Raw genomic sequence first — 19,498 nt, 5'->3', positions numbered from 1 at the left:
ATCGAACCCAGGAGAGAGGTGGTGGGTGCTCTGGGAGGAACGGTTGGAGAAAGGACTGGAGGGAGGCAACATGTCTGGCCTGGCAGTAATAGGCCTTGGGTTACTGCTGGTAATCCTGCCTTCCCCTTGTAGGGTTAGAGGAGGTCAGAACATGTGGCCTCCTTGCCGTTTTTGCACCATGTTATACATAACAAGCTTTTAAGACCCCATGTTATACATAACATAATACACAAAACAGTGTTTTTGTGTATTATGTTATGTATCAGTTAAGCTTGATGTCCCCTGTGACCATGGTCCAGATGAGAAATGTCTTGATGATGGGACTAGATCTTATATTTTCTTACCTGTACTGTGCCTAGCACAGTGCTATGTACATGCTTTGTGCCCAATCAATATTAAATGCACTGGGGAAAACAGAATTAGATAGCCTTATTGATGTTGAAGGAGCCCTGGTTTCAATGGTTAAGTGTTTGGCTGCTAACTGAAAGGCTGGCAATTTGAATCAATCTAGAGACTCTGTAGGAGAAAGACCTGCTGATCTGCTCCCATAATGATTATACCCTAAATTACCCTATAGGGCAGCTCTACTCTGTCAGTTAGGGTCACTACAAGTTGAAAATTGGTGGCACCTAACAACAACCGCCACCTTGGCTCTGGCTGCTGAGTCAGCAGAGGAGCGGCTGGTTTGGACCTTGCAGTGGGTATGAGACCCCACTGACTTTTGGAGACGGTTGGCAGAAATCATTGTCCCTGTTTTCACTAGACTTTTAACTGCCTCTGTTCTCACAGTCTCAGTCTCTGTTCCATGCCATTGTGAGACTAGGATTAGAGACTGGACCCGATAAAAATTGGTGGGATTTTGTTTGATTTTTTAATTTTTTTTGAGATCATGCTTCCAGTTGTGAGTAGGTCCCTTTGTCCTGCTTGGTCATCTTAGGCTGACCTTTTATTTTCCATCCACAGTGTTCAACGTGGGTGAGTATCGCCGGGAGGCTGTGAAGAAATACAGCTCCTACGACTTCTTTCGCCCTGACAATGAAGAGGCCATGAAAGTCCGGAAGTAAGACATGAACTGCCTTGAAGGCTTTGGGTTTGGATTTACTTTGCTGTTTAAAAACATCTTCTTTAAGAGAAAGAGAAAATAGACCTGCAGTGTGGCCCTCTGGCCTCTGGCTTATCTAGATAGGGTTGACGGCCATTAGATTTGGCCCCAGCTCTGCTGGCAGCTATGCTGCAGTTTAGTTTAGGACAAGTCTCTCAGCCTGTGTCAGACTCCTTGCTTTGATCTGTTTGAAAATGTTCTAACTCAGCTGATGCGATATAGATCAATAGCAACAACATCTCATTAAGAATGATCAAAATCGTTTTCACCGAAAATTACCTGTTTATACTCGAGAAGAATTTTTTAAAAGCAAAAGGTGATTATCAAACTCTGGTGCAATAGTGGGAGCTCTGGTAGCATAGTGCCTAAGGCACTAGACTGCTAACCAGAGGGCTGGTGGTTCAAACTCGACAGGAAGATGGGGCAATCTACTTCCATAGTGATACTGCCTCGGAAACCCAAGGAGGGTTCGCTATGAGTCAGGTCCGACTCGAGGGCCCATAACAACAACAACAACAACAACAGTGCAATAGTAAGGAGCTCTGGTGGCACAGTGCCTAAGGCATTTGAGTACTAACCACAAGGTTGGCGGTTCAAACCCATCAGCTGCTCCAAGGAAGGAAAATGGGACACCTACCTCTGTAAAGATTCACCACCTCAGAAACCTAATGAGTGTTGTTATTAGTTAGAATCGACTCGATGACAGTGAGTTAGGTTTGGTTTTTTGAGTGCAGTAGTACTCAGTTTTGACTGCATATAGAATCACTTGTGGAGCTAGTAAAAAATCCTAATCTCAGGCCATACCCCAGACCAATTTACTCAGATGTTGTAGGTGAGATCTGCGCATTAGTTTCTGAAAGCCCTTAGGGGATTCCATTTGTGCATCCAGCCATGAGCACCACTTCCTGAGGGTGATTGGAGTTTATCTATCCTGAACCTCAACTTGGGGAGCCTCTAGGCCTGAAGGGGCTGATGCCAATGAAGGCTTGGTGAGCCTGGCCACAGCACTGGGCAGTTTAGAGACAGACCTTGTCATTACTTTGCTTACTGGGGTGGGTGAGGCAAGTTGTTTGGACTTACCTGGTCCAGATGGGCCCTTCCTGATTTTGGGCTTCTTTTTCTTGCATGTTGCAGACAGTGTGCCTTAGCAGCCTTGAGAGATGTCAAAACATACCTGATGCAGGAAGGAGGCCAAATTGCGGTAAGTCTAGGGAATGCTACTATCTTGTTTTTCAATCCCATATCAGGATGGCCTTCCTTCAAAGAGTGAAATGGAGACATTGACCTGAAAAAGTGCTAAGAGACATCAATCAGACACTGCAAACATAGACAAGCGCCTCTGGTCCTGAGGGTTGAGGGAACCATGTGGTTAGAGCAGTATAGTAGCTCAGCAAGGTGGTCGGTGGGGGTGGACTCAAGGACACAGTAGTACGAGTGCTCTGCTCATCCCCTCATCCTTTATGTACAGTTAGGCTACCACCCACCAAGGCTGGGAGGACCTGGGGTTGCTGCCAGCTATAGGAGCTAATGGACTTCCACATACGTCCTCCTCCCACTGCATGCAATTTTCTGTTTGTTTTAAATAACTCTTCCCACCCCTTCCCCTACTGTCCCTCACATTTTTGAACAGAGGGAGAGGGGAGGGCTGGCACAGTGCTGGGCCTGGGTTCTGCGTACTCCTAGAGAGGCCTTGGGCAGGGTACAGTCTCTTCTTGAACCAACATTTTTGGCTTATTCATGGAAGTGACAGGCCTGACCTATTCAGAGATTTGGTAAATATTGTTAAACTGAAAATTAGGTTCTTCACTGCCTGCCCTTCTTTCTCTCTACCAGGTTTTTGATGCCACCAATACTACTAGAGAGAGAAGACACATGATCCTTCATTTTGCCAAAGAAAATGATTTCAAGGTGAGCCAAGCTTCTTGTCCTGTCTTGTCCCAGAGAGCTCAGGAGAAAGGAAAAAACCTTGGGGTGGGATGATTACTGTGCCTGGAGCAGATTACTGTGCCTGCTTCACACTTGGTACCTAACTTCCAGTTTGTCTTGTTTCCACCCAGGTGTTTTTCATTGAGTCTGTGTGTGATGACCCTACAGTTGTAGCCTCCAACATCATGGTAAGAGAAAACAGAAGACCCCTGTTCTCTGCAGTAACTTAGGCTGCAAGGACATTTGCAATCTGAGAAAAGTGTGAAAGCAAGCCAAGCCCTGAAAGTGAAACTATTAGAATGAGCTTGTTCTCCTCCTTTTGTTGATATTGTCTGAGAAGCTGGATACTGGGAGGATAGAAATATGAAGCAGTATTTCTTAACTTAGAAGCATGTTCTGTGACCTAGGCTGGCTCTTCTTGGGGTCTTTTCAGACAGTTGGTAGTGAGCATAGTCTTTGTTGGACCATAGAAGGTAAAGTGGGGAGGATTAGGAATAATTTCTGTAGCTTGGCAGTCCTGGCTGATGTGTGTTGGGGCTACTTGGAAGAAACGACACAGAAGCTCTCAGCCTTGCCTTATGGGAAGGTAGGCAATAGGCTGATGCTCTCTTTTGCTATTAAGGTTCCTGATAGATAAGAATAGTTATGTATTGACAGAAGCTTATAGAATTCATTAAACTGAAATCAGTTTCCAAGTTTGGGAAGAAATGGGATAGTAAAATTATCTTCCTTCCATCTAGTGGCCCAATGTATAGGGCCAATCTCCCCATGTCAAGGGGAAGTTTGCCTTATACCTTGGGGGTAATTAGCAGCTTAATTTGAATTCCTAAATTTTATCAGTTGATAGCAATATATCATAAATACTGAAAGAAGTGTTTACTATGAAATCTTTACCACAGGTCACCTTCTCATGGAGTGAATAAATTTATGTCCAGTTTAAATACATTAGAATAAGATGTCTCTATAAAGAAAACCACTGCCATTGAGTCAATTCCAGCTCCTAGTGACTCTATAAGACAAAGTTGAACTGCCCCATAGGGTTTCCAAGGCTGTAAATCCTTACAGAAGCAGACTACCTCATCTTTGTCCCTCAGAGCAGCTGGTGGATTCAGACTGCCAACCTTTTGGTTAGTAGCCAAATGTCTTAACCACTGAGCCACCAGAGAGAGTACCTTATCTATAAAGAAAAGCAGTCTTAATACTTCTGCATGGAACTTTGTGGTCTTGCTGTACAAACTGAAAACCAGTTGCTGTGAAGTCACTTCCAACTCACAGCAACCCCGTATTATCAACCCCATATGTATCAAAGTAGGTCTGTGCTTCAGTGGCTGATCTTGTGGAAGTAGATTACCAGGCCTTTCTTCCAAGGAGCCTCTGGGTGGACTCTAACCGACTGATCTTTCGGTTAGCAGCTTAGCATGTTAACTCTTTGCACCACCCAGGGACTCTGTATAGCAATGTGTAGTTATAAAGAGGTGCTAAGCATGCATTCCCTTCTTATGTTAGACCTTTTCTCCAAGTCAGAGGGAATATTTCAAAGCAATGTGGAAATTTGTTCAGATTGGTTTCATTGGGTCCAAAGGAAATGATTCAGAGTACAAGAAAACAGATAACTGCAATAATCTAAACAAAGGGTTTTACTATAATTCCTTGGTTTGGCTCTGCTAGTTTCACTTGGTAGTGAAGCAAAGTGTAAAAAACAATTAAAAAAAAAAACTAAAAGCGTAACTACCAAGTGATTTATCCCCAGTGAGTGGTCACCAGTAAGCTTAGCTAGGAGATTACTATTCATTTCTTAGTTCTTTAACATATTTAATCATTTGTCCTGACTCTATGTTTTCAGAAATGTCTTTCTCTGATTATGACTCAAAGCAGCTTTGCAGGTCAGACCTCCCCACTGCGTTCTCTATGTAGGCAACTGTGGGCAGCTGGGAAGAAAAGAATTTTTGAACTTAGGTTTTTGAAGAGTGGTTACCTTTCTTTCAAAGCTATGGTAGTTGGTGAAGCAAAAAAGAGCACATGTGTTAGCAAATTCGGAGTTTCTCAGGTTGCTCAGACCTATAGCTTGGTTACAGGGTATAGGTGGTCTGAGTGTCACTTGTCCGCCCACTCCTCATTAGAGTACCTCTGAGCAGGAAAAACGCGTGTTCTTAGTGTTGCACACTAGCTATTGTAGTTAGTAACAGACTAGTTACAAGTGTTGGCTGCCTTGGTCTTTGGGCTGGTGGAAGAGGAACTGTGTCTGAGATTCAGAGCCAGGACCTTCTCTAGCAACTCCAGCAACTCTCGAGTATGCCTTTATAACCAATAACTGACTCTCTGGTGCAGGGGGTGTTGCAGATACTGATGTGGAATTCAGCTGGATTGAGGGCTAGGCCTTCTGGCAGACTGAGTTCCTCAATGGTAGACTAGTCAGAGGTTTTCATTAAGGAATCCTCGTGGACGTCATCTCTTTCCGAGGGCTGAGTGGGCAGCGTGCCTTCCAACCAGCAATTCTTTATCTACCATTGGTGCCCTCACCATATAATAATCAAGTTATGACTCAGCCTGTAGTTTCCTTCTTTTTCTTCTTAAACACTGGCTAGGATAACCTTTGTTCTGAGCCTTTCTGTGCTTTCCCCTTTTGAAAGCTCCAAATCCTGTTTAATCTAAGTAAAAAGCCTCCTGGCATGACTCATCCATCAGCTGCCTCTTTGTGGTGTTAACAGGAAGTGAAAATCTCCAGTCCGGATTACAAACATTGCAACTCAGCAGAAGCCATGGAGGACTTCATGAAGAGAATTAACTGCTATGAAGCCCACTATCAACCCCTTGACCCCGATAAATGTGACAGGTAATTCTAAGAAGGGATCATGTCTGAATTATCCACATTTGGGTTTCTAATGTGTTCTTGAAAAAAATAACTCTGCTGCCATGGAATCGCTTCTGACTCATAGTGACCCTTTAGGACAGAGAAGAACTGCCTCATAGGGTTTCCAAGGCTGTGAATCTCCACGGAAGCAGACTGCCTCATCTTTTTCCCACGGAATGGCTATTTGGTTCAAACTGCTCACCTTACTTAGCAACCATATGTTTCAGCCACTACACCACCAGACGTTCCCACAAAGAATATGCGTGTACATTCTTTTACACTAGCTCTTTAAGAATTTCTTTTATTCCCCTCCCCAATTACCAATACAATAAATATTTTAGATACTATGTTCCAAACCAAAACCAAACTCACTGCCTTCCAGTTGAATCTGACTCATAGAGACCCCTCCTTGGGTTTCCAAGGTAGTATCTCTACGGAAGTAGATTGCCCAACCTTCCTTCCGAGGAGTGGCTCGTGGGTTTGAACCACCAGCCTTCTGGTTAGCAGTCAGATGCCTCAGGCACTACGCCACCAGAACTCCCAGATACTATGTGGAAGTATAGAAAGTAAATATACATTTGACTCCTGATTTTTTTTTTTCATATTTAACATTTTGTTGTGGTGAATGTCTACTGAGTAAAATAGTTTCTCATTCAACAATTTATAAACATTTTGTTTCATGATATTAATTGCAATCCCATGTTATATTTTTATATCAAGCAATTACAGTGCTGTATGCCATTCTCTGTCCTTAGTCTTTCATAAATACTAATTTATTTAGTCTTCATAACAGCTTGAGGTAAGCACTATTATTGCCGTCATCGTATTTTACAAATGTGGAAACTGAGATCCAGAGAGGTTAACTAAGCCTGTAAGTGGAAGAGCTAGAATTTGAACCTCTAGCATTGAGCTCTAAACTATTATGCAACTTTGCCTCAAAGTCAGACAGAACGCATTTCCTGGTGTTGGAGAGAGAAGTCCTTTATGTTCCCTTTCTCCTTTTTCTCGCATCTTCCCCCACCTCACCTGGTCTTTACTCCAATTTTAAGGAGAAGAAATTGTGTGATGTGAATCTAGTTGAGTCCTAATCTTGGTACTTGCCCTATGATATTTTCTTTTCTATTTTCTTGCTTTCCTGGGAGTCCAGCCACCCTCTTGGCCAGGCCCTATGCTGTGGAAATTGGTTGCTGTGTTTTTACTCTCTGGCTCTTGTAGAAAATAGATTCAGACTTTGCTCTCCAGGAGCTTACAGTCTGACCTTACAGTTCTGTTGACCAATAAGTCTTCTGGATGATGAGCCAGGCGATTTGTACAAGAGGCTGGGTGTGCTGTGCTGACAGGTAGAACATTCTGATGGCTAATCCTTGGTGGCATTTCTATGCAGGGACTTGTCACTCATCAAGGTGATCGATGTTGGCCGGAGGTTCTTGGTGAACAGAGTCCAGGACCACATCCAGAGCCGAATTGTGTACTATCTGATGAACATCCACGTGCAGCCCCGCACCATCTACTTATGTCGGCATGGGGAGAATGAGTACAACCTCCTAGGGAAGATCGGAGGTGACTCTGGCCTGTCCAGCAGGGGCAAGAAGGTAGGAGGAAGTTGAGGGATGCAACAGGAAAGGAAGTGTGTCTCCTTTCTGTAGGGAAGTTGTAATGTCAGTGGGGGTGGGTAAGGTGTTGTGTTTCCTGCAGCTACTGCCTTAGCATGCTAAGATGCACTGAAAAGGCAAGAGTCTGCTGGGGTTTTGAGGAAGGCTGATTTGGTGTGCATGGAGGGGACTGGTCCTAGTTGCTAGCGGCTGGAGCTAGTTGCTGCCAGGCTCTTCACCATTGTAACTTCAGTAGCATGGTAGTCTTTAATGTGGAGGGTGAATGAATCTTGCCATTGCTTCTTAGAGCAGGAGCAGGAGCCCTAGTGTCCAATGTGTGTGTTTCCTCTCTCATCCCATGGCCCTTCAGTTTGCCAATGCCCTGAGCAAGTTTGTGGAGGAACAGAACCTGAAGGACCTTAAGGTGTGGACCAGCCAGCTGAAAAGTACCATCCAGACAGCAGAAGCCCTTAAACTTCCCTATGAGCAGTGGAAGGCACTCAACGAAATTGATGCTGTGAGTGCCTGGATCTGGCCACGTGGGCAGGCTGGAGGGAGAGGGGTTGTGGAGGCCTCTTCCCTCTGAATCAGTTAGAAAGAGGGTAGCCTGTACCCAAGAAAATTGTCCCTGGGCATTGCGACTTCCTAAGATCTCTTTCAGACTCACATGGGTTGTGTTGACCCTTTTGGACACATTCCCTTGAGTGACCTCTGAGTGTTTCCACCAGGGCGTTTGTGAGGAGATGACCTACGAGGAGATCAAGGAGACCTACCCTGAGGAATATGCCCTGCGTGAACAGGACAAATACTATTACCGCTATCCCACTGGTGAGGTATGTGTGTTGGGGCCATCCTCATTTCTTGCCTCTCTTTTCCATCTGTAGTCATTTCTTCACTCGGCAAATAATGATCCAAGTGTAGATGGTGTGTGTTGAGTATGGAGAAGCTCATGAAGAGCCTTAGTGGAGGCCAAGAGAAGGTACAGGGGACCCGGAAGGATCCCAAGTACCGACTGATTGTGCACAACTGAGTAGTCAGCTCCAAGGAAGAAGGAATCTGACATCCAACCAATATTTTTTTGATCTCCTAACCTATTCTGGATGCTTGTTCCTAGCACTTTACACCTTTGAATTGAATCTTCCTAAATTGAACCTTAGAAACAGTTCCAGGAGAAATACAGTTGTATTTTCCATTCAGTGAAAGTGACATGTGTTTGTCTAATGGCATTTGTACTGATATGAGGAAGAAAGAAGATTGCCAATGATTATTCACCCAACACAAAGGGATTTTACTTGACCACGGGCGAGCTGGTTGACATGCCAGCTGTGTGTGTGTTACTTCCCGTCACTTGTACTGACAGGCACTGTCACAGGTGACAGTGTGGTCATGTGACAGGTGGTCACGTAGCGGCAGTTTCCAAAGCCTGGTATAAAACTCACTTTGGCTGGGGAGTAGCTGCTGCAAGCACTGGACAGAGTGTCCAGGTGCTGTGGGTGCCTGGGGACCAGCCTGCAGGCATCGACGTTGGGACACCAGCATGGGCCCTTCCTGTGACCCTCCTCAGCATTTGTCAGCGTGATTCCTTTGTGGGCCGGGACACATAGGCTCACACTGGTCCTCACTCCCAGGACCCAAGTTAGTGAAAGAAGGAAGACGGCAGCAATAGTTGCCTTGATGTTCCTGTTTTAAAGTCACAAGCCTGACCTTAGTTTTACTTTATTGAGATAAAATTCACAAACTGCAAAATTCACCATTTTAACCATTTTAAAGTATACCATTTTCAGTGGTTTTTAGTGTATCCACAATGTTGTGTAGACATCACCACTGTCTTAATTCCAGAATATTTCTATCACCCCCCCAAAAAAAATAACACACCTGTTAGTGGTCAGTCCCGATTTTCCTTTTCTTCTCATCCCTTGGCAACCACTAATCTGCTTTCTGTCTCTGCATGTGGCTGTTCTGGGCATTCCATGTACATGGACCCACAGTGTATGGCCTTTTATATCTGATTTATTTAACTCAGTATAATGTTTTCAGAATTCATCCATATCATTGCATGTATTGATACTTCATGCCTTTTTATGGCTTAATAATATTCCATACCCCTTCTCAGCCACACCTATCTCTAATTCCTATGTTGAGGATTAGAAAAGGAAGTTGCTCAGAGAGACAGTATGGCAGCTGTATTGTTGCCCTTCAGAAGAGTATAGGCACACCTTGTTTTATTGTGCTTCACTTTATTGCACTTCACAGATTGTGCATTTTTTACAAACTGAAGGTTTGTGGCAACCCTGTGTCAAGCAAGTCTGTCGACACCATTTTTCCAACAGCATGTGCTCACTTCGTGTCTCTGTATCACATTTTGGTAATTCTCAAAATATTTTAAACTTTTTCATAATGTACCCTGAATAGACTATAGCGCAAACATAACTTATATGCACAGAGAAAACAAGAAATTCATGTCACTTGCTTTCTAACAATATTTGCTTTATTGTGGTAGTTCAGAAACTGAACCCATAATATCTCCAAGGTATACCCATACATCACCAAATTCTTGTCAACATAAAGGTGATTTGCCTTTTTCAGGAAGCTGCTTGTGCTAGTTCTCCTTGGTAAGAGGGTCACTACTCACCCCAGCCTTCCCACTGGGATACAGTATTTAAACCTCACAGGGTATTGAGTAGTGAGTGTTCTCTGGCTTATGATGATGAGAAAGGTGTGGCCGGGTGGCGGCACTCCTATGCTTCCTACGTGCAGTTCTGCTCTAACGCAGGGCTGGCACCTCTGTCTTGCAGTCCTACCAGGACCTGGTCCAGCGTTTGGAGCCAGTGATCATGGAGCTGGAGCGTCAGGAGAATGTGCTGGTGATTTGTCACCAGGCTGTCCTGCGTTGCCTCTTGGCCTACTTTCTAGATAAGAGTGCAGGTAATGCCCATCCTCTGAAGCATTCTGTATGGGGAAATCAGGAATTGGGAAAGTTTCACACTTAAGGAGGGAAGAGGGAAATTGACCTTTAGTATGGCGTATCTACGTAGCACATCATTTCCCACAAAGACACTGTTCTGTTGTGTTGCTGAATGTTAAGAAAGTCAGTATATGTGTCTGGCTGCACAGCCCACAAAGGGGTCTTCTTCAATACAGGCTACTTCACTGGCCCTTAGGAAACTCTTCAGAACACAGTTTGATGCACAGTGGGCTTCGTAGCATTGTAAAACAGTCTCCAGAAAGCCCTTGGTCTCCATAAATCTAAGGGTCTTTGGGGCATATTGGGGTGGGGGGAAACTCTTCTCTTCAGCCCACCTCTTGGGAACAAACAGCACAGCATTCTCTAAAGATGCTGTTAACAGGTAAGTCTTACATCTCCCTAAGGTTCAGTTGAATCCCAAGACACACTTAATTGCTTTGGGAAAGCCTTTTTTTTATTGTTGTTTTTTAAACTCTAATTCTGACATTGTGAAAGGGTGAATTTTTAAAATTTGTTCCTCAGCTAGGTATCTCTTTCTGTTTTGTGCTGGCAGGTTGTAGGATGGCCTGTGTGCTGGGGGATAGTTCCCCTGCTTGGGCCTGGGTTCTAAGGGCACAAGCATGTCAGAAGCTCCCACTGTAGACTGTGAATGTGGGTGTCAGTCTATAAATCCCCCTGCCTCAAGTCTCCTGTTTCATCATGGGGTCATATCTGCTTTCTTTTCAGAGGAGATGCCCTACCTGAAATGCCCTCTTCACACAGTCCTGAAGCTGACACCTGTTGCTTATGGTAAGTGATGCAGCTCTTGCTAAGATACACTCCCCTCCGGCTGCTCCTCATGGTGACTGTGGAGCTTTCAACAGGGGCCATCTCCTTATTAACAGAAGCTGTACTCTTTCTCCCTCCTTTGCCCCAGGTTGCCGGGTAGAATCCATCTATTTGAATGTGGAGTCTGTGAGCACACACCGGGAAAGGTCAGAGGTGAGTGGATTTCAGTGCCTCCTTCTCCCTCAGTATTTCCACCCTGTCTGTCACTTGAAGGACTCCTGTGGAGTAAGGGGCCAGTGAGCTTACACACTTAAGAAGGATGAAGTCTGACTGAGTTCCTTATAAATGCTGACATGTACTTTTCAGCTGGTTCTCACTATAGTAATTTTTTTAAATTGTTATAAAAATACATATAACCCAACATTTGCCATGTCAACATTTCTCACATATATAATTCAGTGACACCAGTTATATCAGTCATGTTGTCACTATTGTAATTTTTGTTTGAATTAGATCTGTTGATTTTCTCACCTCCTTTTTCTCCACATCTGTGTATTCTCTCTCTTTTTTGTGGCTTCTGGAAGTTTTCCACCTCCACCCCCACCCTCCCGTAATCTCTTTCCATGGCTTTGAACCAATTTGAAGCAATTCATTCATGGCTGACAAAGCAAAATTAGAACAGACCCAAATTTATAAAATTTGAGTGAAGTGGAACAATAATGGGAAAAATTATGGGTAGAAGCCCTGGAATGAGAGACTCGGAAGAGGCGTAGTGAGCACTTTGAGGAACCTGTTGCAAGAGATTGGATTATAGCCAGGACTATTGAGAGAGAAGGAGCTTTGGTGGCATAGTGCCTAATGCATTCGATTGCTAACCAGAAGGCTGGCGGTTCAAACCCACCAGCAACTCCTCGGAAGGAAGGTTGGGGCAGGCTACTTCCATAGTGATATCACCTTGAAACCCAAGGAGGAGTCCCTATAAGTTGGATCCAACTCGACGGCAGTGAGTTTGGTTTGGTTTGGTATTGAAAGAGACACACATTCAAAGCAGCACTGTTGGCTACCATCTTTGAGCATCTGTTTTGTGCTCAAAACCGTTGTTTCCAACTTCCGGTTAAGAGATTTGGTTGCTATGCAATGCACATGCTGCCCTTATTTTCTAAGAGGGAGATTAAGTTTTTAGCAGGGTGTCGACCCATAGTTTTTTCTGTTCCAGTTACCATTCAAGGTCACCCACATTTTACAAATTTGGGTCCATTCCGGTTTTGCTTCTTTGGCCATGACTGAACCAGGAAGAACTGGTTCAAAGCTCTGTCTCTTTCCCCATTTCTGCCTGACCTGAGAAGTGAGTATTAAAGAGGAAGACACATATTTTTCCTCTTTTAAAAGTAGCTATAGCACGATTATTGCTGCCTTTTCCTTTCAGGTAGTAAAACTATATTTTCAGGTTTTAGAGTTACTGGTTAAAACAGGGTTAGGTATCAATTTAATCATCTCTATGTGCTTAGGTACAGAGGTACTGAGATGATGATAGTATAAGACAAGGAAGTGGGACTAGGGAAAAATGGATATGATTTGAGAGTTAGAGGAATCAGGGATGGTGAACAGAAAAATTTTTTTTTCAAGACATTCCAGTGTTTGATTTTGTGTGATTTCCACCTCAGGATATCTGTCAGGTAGGCTTTTTCACCTGAGCACATTAGTGTTCTCTCCAAGCATATATTGGGAAAGTACCTTTGATTTAGCTTTATACAGGCTGTCAAGATGGAATGCTCTGCCTATATTAGTCCAACCCCTTCTTATACATCAAGTGTTACATTCTGCCCATGGAGGTCCCAAGAGCTGGTGACTTCCTTGTTCTCCAGGAGCTCAACTACAAGATTTTGGCATTAAGGGAGATGTGAGACGTTAGCTCAAGTTTGTTCTCACTGGGAGTTACCTGGCTGGCTGGTTGTGACCCCCTATTCTGACTGCCCCTTCCAGATGTGGTGAATGTTGCCTTCAGTCATGTCAGGAGCAGCCCTGGCTAGAGAGGAAATGGCTGGTGCAGGTTCTCTGCCAGGCTCCAGCCTGCTGCCCCATTGCTTTGGTTGGGCCTGGACTTGACTCTCATGGTCCCTAAATACTTCTCTGGAGGGGACTGGGCAGGGTCATGACAGATAACAGACCTGGACTTGGGCTCCTGGGCCATGAGCTACAGAACGGTGGGCTGCAGGACTTCGGAGCCTTGTGTCTGCTGCTACGTAGGAGTGGCCTGCCTCATCTGAGATACGGGCCTCACATTCTTTTTAAGCTTTTCCAGAAGGAGCCCCCCCCCCCCCGCCTCAGCCCATAGCACACTGTTATGTTGATCACAAGGCTAGTGTGTCTGGGCCTAGCTGTGCCCCTCAATTTTTGGTACCTTTAGTCTCCTGGGTGATTTTGAACCCTTCATTTGCTGTCTTAAGCTGGGACATTTATATGGAACATGAGTTGTTCCATGTGTACTCTGCAGAAAGGGATGGGTCCTGGATCCTGGACTAGCCAGTCAGTGGAAGGGAAGCCAAACAGATACACATTTTCCTATCTATCCCTCTGTGCCTGCCCCCCTGTGCTTACCAGTGAGCCTTGGCTTCTGTATTCCACACAGCCAGCTCTCTCTCCTCCTGTACTCCCCCATCTCTATGCCTTTCTGAGAGTCCAGAAAGAAGACTCTTTTCTTGGAACCTCATTATCTGCTGTCATTGAATAACTTCTTTGTGTTGAACCAAAGTGGAGAATTTTTATACTGGTGTTCTTCCCTCACCTGCTCCATCTTTTGTACTTTGCACACATCCATTTGCACTTGCTATAAGGTGTCTTTTGGAATGATCCAGGAAGGGACCATGGAAGGAAATCATCCCCTGTTCTTGGACAGCTGGGCATCATAGGACAAACAGCATCTCCATTGTCCCAGGACCTTCCCCTCGAACAGTCCTGTTTCATTAGAATCCCGAGGCAGAGAAAAAAATTTTTTTTTTTTTTTGGCTCATTTATCTCCCGCCTCCTTGTAACTGTCGCCTTCTCTCTTTTTTCTTTGTCTTGCTTAGGATGCAAAGAAGGGACCTAACCCACTCATGAGACGCAATAGTGTCACCCCACTAGCCAGCCCTGAGCCCACCAAAAAGCCTCGCATCAACAGCTTTGAGGAGCATGTGGCTTCTTCTTCTGCTGCCCTGCCCAACTGCCTGCCCCAGGAGGTGCCCACGCAGCTGCCCGGACAAGTTAGTTGACTCCCTTTTCCTTCAGTCACGTCGCCTGCCTGTGGGTGGGGAGAAGACTACCCTGTGGGTATAGTAATGACCTCAGGTGCAGAGGGGTAGAGTGTGTGTATATGTATATGCGTGCATACGTGTGTGTGCATGCATGTGGTGTGTGTGCATGTGTGTGCACATGGTGAGTTGGGGATGTGGGGTAGGGGAGAGAATATGAGAAAGTTCCTTTAAAGGTTGTAACACTGTGGGGGTCCTTCCTTGCTGGCACTGGTTGTGACTGTGTGTGCCTCCTGCTTTCTGAGAAACAGAACCAGGCAGAGCAGAAGAAATAGTGTTTAAAGTATCTGAGTCCCATTCACGTTCATGAATAGTTTTTTCTAAAACAAAGTCTACGGGCAATTTCCAGAAGTCTCTCCATTCCAGCTTTGGGCCCTTTTGCCTCTGTGTTGTTGCATGAGGGCTTCTTTTCGGTCCCATGGCCATGTCTGAGTATTTTTACTTATCTTCCTTTCTCATAATTGTGCCCCGTTACAGAAAAGCTGTAGTCAGAAGGGGCCCATGGAGCTTGTCCTAAATCCAGCACAGCCCAGTTAGAACCCTGAAGCCCTACTGTCAGAACTGGATAACTAGGAAATAACTGCTTTTTCACATAACAGAGTTAGCTCAGCAGATAGGAGACACACACACACAAAACCCAACAAACAGCAGAGATCTCTTATTTCTTTAGCTATGAAGATTAAGGGAGCTCTGGCGGTGTAGTGTCTGAGGCATTTAACTGCTAAGCAGAAGGCTGGCAGTTCAAACCCACCAGCCACTCCTTTTGGGTGTTAAAATTTGTTTTCACAAAACCAGTCTTTTCTTCAAAGACAGCCAAGAACCTTTTGCAAATATGTGAGATGTAGAAATCCTGAGGCACAAATTTTGTTACCTCCCAAGAGTCCCACTCCACCTCCATCCACCTCTACCTGCCAAGCCTGGTCTTTTACAAAGAACATGGGAAACGTGGAGTTGTATTTGTTCATGAACTGGATGCTGAGGCTACTGTTATTGCTGCCTCTGTGGACTTCCCCATTCTAGATTTCTCCCACAGCTTACTTAAAGCTTGGTGGGGTCTAGAAATGTGATGTGGAGGAGATTACTATGCAACCCCAAACAGGTTATTTAACCTTAGGCCCCAGTTTTCTCATCTGTGGAATGGGGGAATAACACCCTTTGCAAAAGGCAGATGAAATGGGGGTAATTCATGCCAATGTCTAGCACAATGCCTGTCACATAGTAAGTGCTCCATAGGACTCAGATGATGAGGATTAACTAGGAGTCTGGAGGACCCGGCTTCTGGTTGTGGCTCTGCTACTAGCTGTAGGATTTTAATTGTTAGGTAATTTCACCCCCCTGGGCCTCAGTCTCCTTGTCTTTTAAAATGAGGGGGTAGGAGCGGGGAGACTGCTAATAAATAGTCCTTTCTGGTATAAAATCAGAGGATGCTTCTTGTGAAAACTGAGAACAAAAATGGCATAGCTATGACATCCTGTTTTGGTATAAATGTTGGGTCATATTTGGAAGTTTAGGAACCATTGTCGTAGGTACTTGGGAGGAGACAAGCCTAGGCAGGAGGTAGATGCCCAGAGCTGACTGCCTTCAGTCATAGAGAGTAGAGTGGCAGATGCCTTAGTCTGCTCCCCAGCCCCACTCCCCACTTCACAGTTGCCCCATGATTTTCAGCAGCCTAGAACCCGTCAGCCATGCTAGGGCATTACCCCAGCAGAATACACCCTGGTTTCAAATGACTTGGCCCCTGTGCTCTGTCTCCCTTCTGACTTCTCTCTCAACTTTTTCTCCCTGCAGCCTTTGCTAGGGAAAGCCTGTTTGTAAGTATTTTTCTCTGAATGATTTTGCTGTGCTTGCACCTCTTTCTTCTTGCTTGTCAATTTGGACTCCTTCTTCCTGTTCAGGCGTTGAGGCTGATGATGGCTCTTGTGAAGTCTGAAGTCTGCCTTGGGCAAAGGAGGAGATAGGGATGGGAGGAGGGGGGCGGAGAATCCATGACGTCTTAGAAAAGGATATACAAGAAGGAACTGTGGCCCAGCTGTTTGTCACTGTGTTCTGATGCTGCTCCTGCTCCAGATTGCTTTCCCTCAGTCCCTCTCTGGGTTCTGGGTTTCTCTTTGCAATTGGAATGGTCTGTGATGTGACATAAATCCAATTTTACCCTCTTAGATTTTGGTGGCAAGCTAAGTCTGCCTGCTACCATTGTCTTTTAAGCTTACTTCCCCTTCCCCTAGTAGAACACTTTCATTTTGAAAGGGAAATTTACCCACAACCTAATCTGCAAAACAAATCTACTGGGAAGTACTGTGGTGCGGAGCAGAGCGTGTTGTAGGCCTGGAGCCCTGCAGCCTCTCCCTCCTAGTCCTGGTGGTAACTCCCAGAAGGCTCCAGGGAGCCCTCCATACACTGGAAGGCTCTGTATGGAAACTGTTCTTCTGGATTAGATTGTCCTGTATGTGAACCTACTCCTTCTTAATAATCCTGCCCAAGATTGTGTGCAGGTTTCAGATAGACTCAATTGTGTCCTCCTTTCCTTCAGTTGGAGCTCTCTGGCAGAAAAGTTCTGGTTAAGCACTAGCAGTAGCAGCCACTGGATAATTCACTGTTCCTATTGCTCCAGTGTTGTTGTTGTTATGTGCCGTCGAGTCAGAAACCCAAGGAGGGGTTGCTATGAGTCGGGGCCAACTTGACAGCAAACAACAACAATAACAACAACATTGCTCCAGTGAGCCCCAGCCACAGAAGGTAGCAGAATTTCAGTAAAAGCCTCCATAAACTATCACCCTACCCCACTGCACCCCCAAGTCACTCCTATCCCATAGTTCCTCTTTGCTCATTAGGTTGACTGAATTATGCTGAAGCTGAAAAGGTTTGAAGAGTTCAGCCTGATGAGCTTAGTAGAGTGGTTTTGGAAAACGGGAGCTGTTTGGACATCATGTTTACATTGTGATAATACCATCAAAAAAATTGTTGCCATGAAGTCGATCCCGACTCCTGGCGACCCCAGGAGTATCAGAATAGAACTGTGCTCCATAAGGTTTTCAGTGGCTGACTTTTTGGAAGTAAATCACCAGGAGTTTCTTCTGAGTCACCTCTGGGTAGACTCAGAGTGCTAATGTTTCAGATAGCAGCTGAGCGCTGACACCACCCAGGGACTCTGGTGGTCGTACCACATGGAGTGCTGTATTTTGTAGTGCTTTGCAGCTCACAGAGAATGTGCTCCTGCACATCCAGTGTCTTTGGTCCTTGAAATAACTTTATAAGGTAGGCAGAGCAGTTACTATCCCTGCTTAATAGATGAGGACTGAAATTAAATAACTCGCCTGGGGTCATCCAGCTAGTAAGTAGCAGAACCAGGACTTGAACAAGTCTCCTCGTTCTGAAAGCTGGCTTCTCTCTCTGTACCAGTTTCTGGGACCAGCCAAGATACTATTTACTTACCTCTCCCCAGAGGCACCTGATGTTTGCAGCCCACAGGGCACTGGCCTGGAACTGTTTGACTTGCTTCATACCTGCTGACTTTCAGCATTGTCTATTTAATAGCGGACCTTCTCCATTAACTTCCATTTTTTGGAGATCTTCATGGTCCATTATCTGTTATCCCCTTGAAGCTGGGGTTTACACATGGAATACTTTAAAATCAAGGGTTCACCTTGTATGAAAAGTAGCCCTCGGATTTGGACCCAATAGCTTTGCAGCTATGCGTATCCCATTCCTGTGACCATGGCCTGATATGTTGCCAGGGAGGAATCTTCCTCCTGGGAGGGTACCTTTGGTTGTATATCCCCAACTCTTCTAAAGTTGAACTTCCGTATCTCTAAGGTTAATAATGTCTTTGCCTAGAATCCCTCCAGCTCAGCAAAAACATACTCTATAGACTTGTCCCTCCTGACTCTACTCTGTTGGCCCCTGTTCAGCCCAGCCTGGGAGTGTGTTGCTCACAGAGGCACTTACTGTTGGGATTGGAGACACATGTGGTTCCAGGAACTGATCTAGGCATCAGGACCAAAATTGTTAAAAGTCAGACCAAGCAGACTTTGAACCTTTGTTCTACTGCCCTCTATCTTTGGGCAACTTAACACAATTCTAGACCTCAGCTTCCTTATCTGTAACATGGAGGTATAAGGTGGTGTGATAATACAAGTGTAGCTCTCCGCACAATGTCTGGCACATAGTTAGTGCCAGATGGCCGGTTGCTGCTGTGATTTTTGGGTGAGGGACTTGGTGCCCCAGTGACTTGGTGGACACATCCAGGTGTCTGGGTTTGGGCGACACCATTCTGCATTTTCATGCTTCCTGTGCCCTTACACCAAGCACTAGGTTTCCTTCTCATGGACAGTGGTAGCACCCAAAGAAGTAGGAATGGTGACAGCCCCTGAGGTCATATGGGTTGTTATCCTACTAACCATATCCTGAGGTCTGTTGCCCGGTAGTCTTGGCTTCCCAGTACAATAAGAACGACAGCCCAGGACACAGTGCACTGCAGTCTTCTCTTGGGGCTGCCCTGGCTGCACAGGGACGCAGAGACCTTTCAACATTCACAATATACTCTTTGTTTTTAAATTTCAAATGCACATTAAAAAGAAAGTACTACTAAAGATGTTTTTTTTTTCTTTTCCAACCTCTTTTTTTTTTCCCTTTCACCATTATGCTTGAAAGACGAACTGTCTGTCACATTTTCTCAAAGTTTTCTCCTTACTAATCCTTGGAAAGGTAAATGACTCGATGCATGCCCCTCCTTTGTCCTCACTGCATCTCTCTGTGTCTTGGCATCTCAGCCTCTCAGGCATCTTGCTCTGTGTGAAGACTGGCCATTGTTACATATGTGACTCACATATCTCAGTGCCAGAGGTTTTTTGTTTTGTTTTGTTTTGTTTTTTTAAGAGTATTACCATTGTCTTGTGGTCCTCTCTTATCTTCCCTTTTTCTGGTCTGTCTCTCCTCCTCCATGTATCCTGAGCCAGGAGAAGCATGAGTGAGTGCTGTGGACATAACTCATGCCTGGTGGTCCTC

General features: G+C 45.1%; 1 protein-coding gene across 1 annotated transcript in view; it reads left to right on the top strand.

The window, feature by feature from the left end:
* PFKFB3 (6-phosphofructo-2-kinase/fructose-2,6-biphosphatase 3) overlaps positions 1-19,187 on the top strand; it is a 34,369-nt gene extending 15,182 nt beyond the window's left edge. The window contains exons 3-16 of the mRNA XM_007935454.2: positions 964-1,060; positions 2,237-2,303; positions 2,936-3,010; positions 3,160-3,216; positions 5,737-5,861; positions 7,264-7,471; positions 7,842-7,988; positions 8,200-8,304; positions 10,267-10,396; positions 11,163-11,225; positions 11,353-11,417; positions 14,273-14,446; positions 16,283-16,305; positions 19,145-19,187. Coding sequence (XP_007933645.1) covers positions 964-1,060; positions 2,237-2,303; positions 2,936-3,010; positions 3,160-3,216; positions 5,737-5,861; positions 7,264-7,471; positions 7,842-7,988; positions 8,200-8,304; positions 10,267-10,396; positions 11,163-11,225; positions 11,353-11,417; positions 14,273-14,446; positions 16,283-16,305; positions 19,145-19,187 — 1,379 coding nt within the window. The remainder of the gene's footprint in view (positions 1-963; positions 1,061-2,236; positions 2,304-2,935; positions 3,011-3,159; positions 3,217-5,736; positions 5,862-7,263; positions 7,472-7,841; positions 7,989-8,199; positions 8,305-10,266; positions 10,397-11,162; positions 11,226-11,352; positions 11,418-14,272; positions 14,447-16,282; positions 16,306-19,144) is intronic.
* The last annotated feature ends 311 nt before the right edge of the window (positions 19,188-19,498 follow it).

This window comes from Orycteropus afer, unplaced genomic scaffold (assembly GCF_000298275.1).
Source record: "Orycteropus afer afer isolate SDZICR_OR568_19922 unplaced genomic scaffold, OryAfe1.0 scaffold00028, whole genome shotgun sequence".
In the NCBI taxonomy this organism is placed as follows: domain Eukaryota; kingdom Metazoa; phylum Chordata; class Mammalia; order Tubulidentata; family Orycteropodidae; genus Orycteropus; species Orycteropus afer.
Note: the sequence above shows the minus strand (reverse complement) of the source record. Positions and strands in the feature narration are given on the sequence as shown.